Source organism: Convolutriloba macropyga, chromosome 12, assembly GCF_964194025.1.
Source record: "Convolutriloba macropyga chromosome 12, txConMacr16.3, whole genome shotgun sequence".
Taxonomy (NCBI): Eukaryota; Metazoa; Xenacoelomorpha; order Acoela; family Convolutidae; genus Convolutriloba; species Convolutriloba macropyga.
The window spans coordinates 55045907-55049928 of NC_134479.1; the positions used below are offsets into that span (position 1 = coordinate 55045907).

Here is a 4022-nt window from a genome sequence, read left to right on the forward strand (position 1 = left end):
CTAAATGATATGTACCAACAGACTCTTGTCACAGATCTCGAGAAAAATTACGTCAAGCCAGTGGAAATGACAGACCCACCCCCTGAGAAAATATGGTACTTGCCGCATCACCCTGTTCAAAACGCAAACAAACCAAACAAAGTGCGTCGTGTCGCCAATGCAGCGTGAAAATTCAAAGGCGAGTCACTAAATTCCAATCTTCTAACAGGACCAGACCTCTTAAACAGTCTAATAGGAATTTTGGTCAGATTTCGTGAAAAACCTATTGCTATTTTGGCAGACATTGAAGGAATGTTCATGCAAATCGGCATCCGAAATGAAGATCAATCTGCACTACGTTTTCTATGGTCTATTGACAATTATGTGCGACAGTTTCAATTTACCAGATTGATTTTCGGTGCAACTTGCTCACCATCTTGTGCAATTTTTGTCTTAAACAGATGCGCAGAGGACAACGTCGAGACATATCCAAAAGCACAGAGCGCTATAAAGTCTTACTTTAATATGGTTGACTACATCCAGTCCTTCGACTCTCCTGAAAATGCCAACGCGACTGCATTTGAAGTAAAGAACTGCCTGAGAGCCGGTGGTTTCCGCCTCACAAAATTCCTGTCAAACCATCAACAGGCTCTTCAGTGTATTACTCCAGAAGACCTCGAGGAGCCCAAGAGTGAAACAAGAGTCCTCGGACAAAAATGGAACCTTGAAAAAGATACTTTTTTCATGAAATCCCTCGGAGAATTCCCTAAAGAAGCTGAACAATATACTCAACGGAAACTTTTCAGTCTGGTGTCATCGATTTTTGACCCAATTGGGTTTCTTGGACCAATGACAATAAAGTTCAAAATTCTTCCTCAGCAACTTTGGAAGTTAGGTAGAAAATGGGACGAGCCACTGCCAATTGAACTTCTACATCCCTTACAAAAGCTCCTTAACAGTTATCACTCTATGCCTCAACTTGAAATTCCACGAAAGATGACAACACAGAATCTACTGGAGACAGAGAACCAGTTACATGTTTTTGTTGATGCATCGATTGTTGCAACGTGTGCTGTTGTCTACCTCAGGAGCTTGAATAAGACCAGCAACGAAGTACAAACTGCATTCGTGATCGGGAAATGCAAAGTAGCGCCCGTAAAACAGTTGAGCGTTCCAAAGTTGGTACTAGAGGCATCTGTCACAGGTGTTCGACTCCTGAATTTTGTTAGACATGAACTCTCTGTTGAAATCAGCAATGTTTTTTATTGGACGGATAGTCAAGTTGTCCCTGACTGGATTGGTTCTTCCAAGAAGCAACCAGTTTTTGTTGCTAATCGCATTGCAGAAATAAAAGTAAAAAGCAAACCTGACAATTGGAATCATATTGCGACAAACTTAAACCCAGCTGATCATGGTACTCGTGGTTTAGAACCCAAGGAAATTGAAGCAAAATGGTTTAAGCCACCAGAGTTTCTCTCCTCAAATGATGTCTTTTGTAGACCTACAAAGCAAATGCCGATTTGTGCAGCAACAACACGATCTGCATTAAGAACCAAGACACCAGTACTCGACCCTAAACAGTTTTCAACATGGACAAAAATTTTGCTAACGATAGCTACTGTTTTCAATCTGATCTACAGAGCGAAGAAACAGCGTGACAGTCACCATCAATACACTGTTGAAGACATTGAATTATCAAAATCTTACTTGATACAATTGTCGCAAGTCAATAGCTTCCCAACCGTCATCGAGTTGCTAAAAGGTAGCCGTAAACTGGACCCGAAATTCAAACACAGGTCGTTAAACCCAATGCTTGATAAGAACGGTATATTACGCGTCTGTGGAAGGCTAATTTTTGCTCCCAGTGAACTCGAGTTGGCCAAACGGCCAATACTACTTCATTCAAAAGATCACATTTGTCGTTTATACCTCGAGCATGCCCATCGCATCTGTGTGCATCAGGGAACAGAAGCCACTAAAGCATTTGTACAGCAAAGGTACTACGTAATTGGTCTCCGCAGAACACTGCAGAGCATTAGATACAAATGCTTCCTTTGTCGACGTTTCGCACCGCAATGCATTGAGACTTTTATGGCACCGCTACCTGATTGCCGCTTCCCGACTGAAAACAAACAATTTACATTTGCCAACTGCGGATTAGACTTTTTCGGCCCATTTTACATTGAGGAAGAAAAAGATAAGCTTCAGAAACACTACGGCCTCATCTTTACTTGTCTGGTAACGCGAGCTGTTCACTTGGAAACCTGTCCAGATTTGAATACAGACACTTTTCTGAACGCCTACCGCCGCTTCACTTCGCGAAGATGTCAGCCCGCTGATTTGTACAGTGACAACGGTAAGACTTTTGTTGGTGCCAAAGAAGAACTCAAAAGGTGTCTGAATGACCTCGACAAGGACAAAATTCACAAAGCACTCGCAGCACAGAACACCAAGTGGCACTTCAACCCACCTTATGGCCCTCATTTTGGCGGCGCTTGGGAGCGGCTGATCCAGAGTGTCAAGCGGACGCTCTTGATCATTCTAGGGTCAAGAAAGTTTACTTTTGACGTTTTCCACACAATCATGGTTGAAGCAGAAGCTATGATGAACTCCAGACCACTTATAAACGTGTCGGACGCCATGGAAAACGAAGAACCATTGACGCCAAACCATTTTCTAATTCAGCGTCCTTACAACTCTCTTCCCCCTGGTATCTTCCCGTCAACCAAGCCAGCTAACATGAAGTCTTGGAAGAATGTTCAACAATTCCTCAACCACATCTGGAGGAGACTGTTCCGGGAATACCTACCGACCTTGATAAAGCGACCAAAATGGACCGAAAACGACGGGAATTCACTCAAAGTCAACGATGTGGTGTGGGTCCTGAAAGACTTCACCCCACGTGGTATTTGGCCTCTGGGAAGAGTAGAAGAAGTGTTCCCTGGACGAGATGGTAACAACAGAGTAGTTAAAGTGAAAACGGCTTACGGCACCTTCGTCCGCCCCGTGTCCGGTCTCGCCCGTGTTTTCGCTGATTAGCTTTTTGTTAATATTTTTTGCGCTCCGGTTTTAGGCAAATGGGGTTGCATATAGTTTTATTCAAATTAATTTGGGTTTATGGATTCTAACTGGAATTGGAAACAATATTTTATTTGGTGGATTTATTCGTGGTTTACCCTCTTATTCCTGTTGCCCCCGTGGAGCATGTTGCGGATGCAACTTCAAGAGGGCTAAATCCGGAAGTTAAGATGATTTGCCGCAAAAAACGACTTTATGTCCCACATTGCTAACTGTCAGTTACCAAAAAACATGGAAACAAAACATCTGAATTTGACCTTTTCAATGCTAGAAATATGTTTTCACTACAGCTAGCAACTATGCAACTATGTGTCAAGCACATGTCAAATCAATTCAAAAACATTCGTTTAGGTGTTCCCCAATATTTTTGATATACAGATTGATTTTATAGCCAAGCATGCAGCGTTTAGTACACTGTATTCTAAAGGAGTTTCGTATCTACGGGGTAGAACTGACGATAATCCTAATTACGGCGAAAATAATAAAAATATTTGTTCAAAATTGAACAAATTCTTGGGATTATTTTGCCTGCTCAGATCGATTCAATATTTACGACATCTTTTTTACATACAAAATGGTTGTGATGCCAGTTGTGAGTTATGGTGTGTTCTAGGGTAGACAACAAGCAACGGAACCTTACTCTTTCCATTATGGATAAAATAAATTATCAGATGTTTTTTTTGCTAGAAATATATTTAATAAGACAAAAATCAGTGTTCGCTTGCCTGGAACAAAAGTCCAATCATTTATGCTCCCACTATTATGCAACTTTATGAGCTGCTTAAGTAATTAAATGAAACTTTACGGGCAGAACGCCGAATTGGTTGTCTTAAAAATGTAAATACTAGGGAACAATTGGGTGCAATTTCAACAACTGTTACAATACAAAAACTGCAAATTAAAGCAGCATCTTAAGTTCTGGAAGACTATGAGTGAGAATATGGAAACCTCTGAGCTTCATTTTA

The 4022-nt window shown here is 41.3% G+C and overlaps 1 protein-coding gene across 1 annotated transcript; it reads left to right on the top strand.

The window, feature by feature from the left end:
- Positions 1 to 504: 504 nt before the first annotated feature.
- LOC142350548 (uncharacterized) lies at positions 505 to 3018 on the top strand. Its single transcript, XM_075402397.1, has one exon. The coding sequence runs from the start codon at positions 505 to 507 to the stop codon at positions 3016 to 3018; it is 2514 nt and encodes an 837-aa protein (XP_075258512.1).
- The last annotated feature ends 1004 nt before the right edge of the window (positions 3019 to 4022 follow it).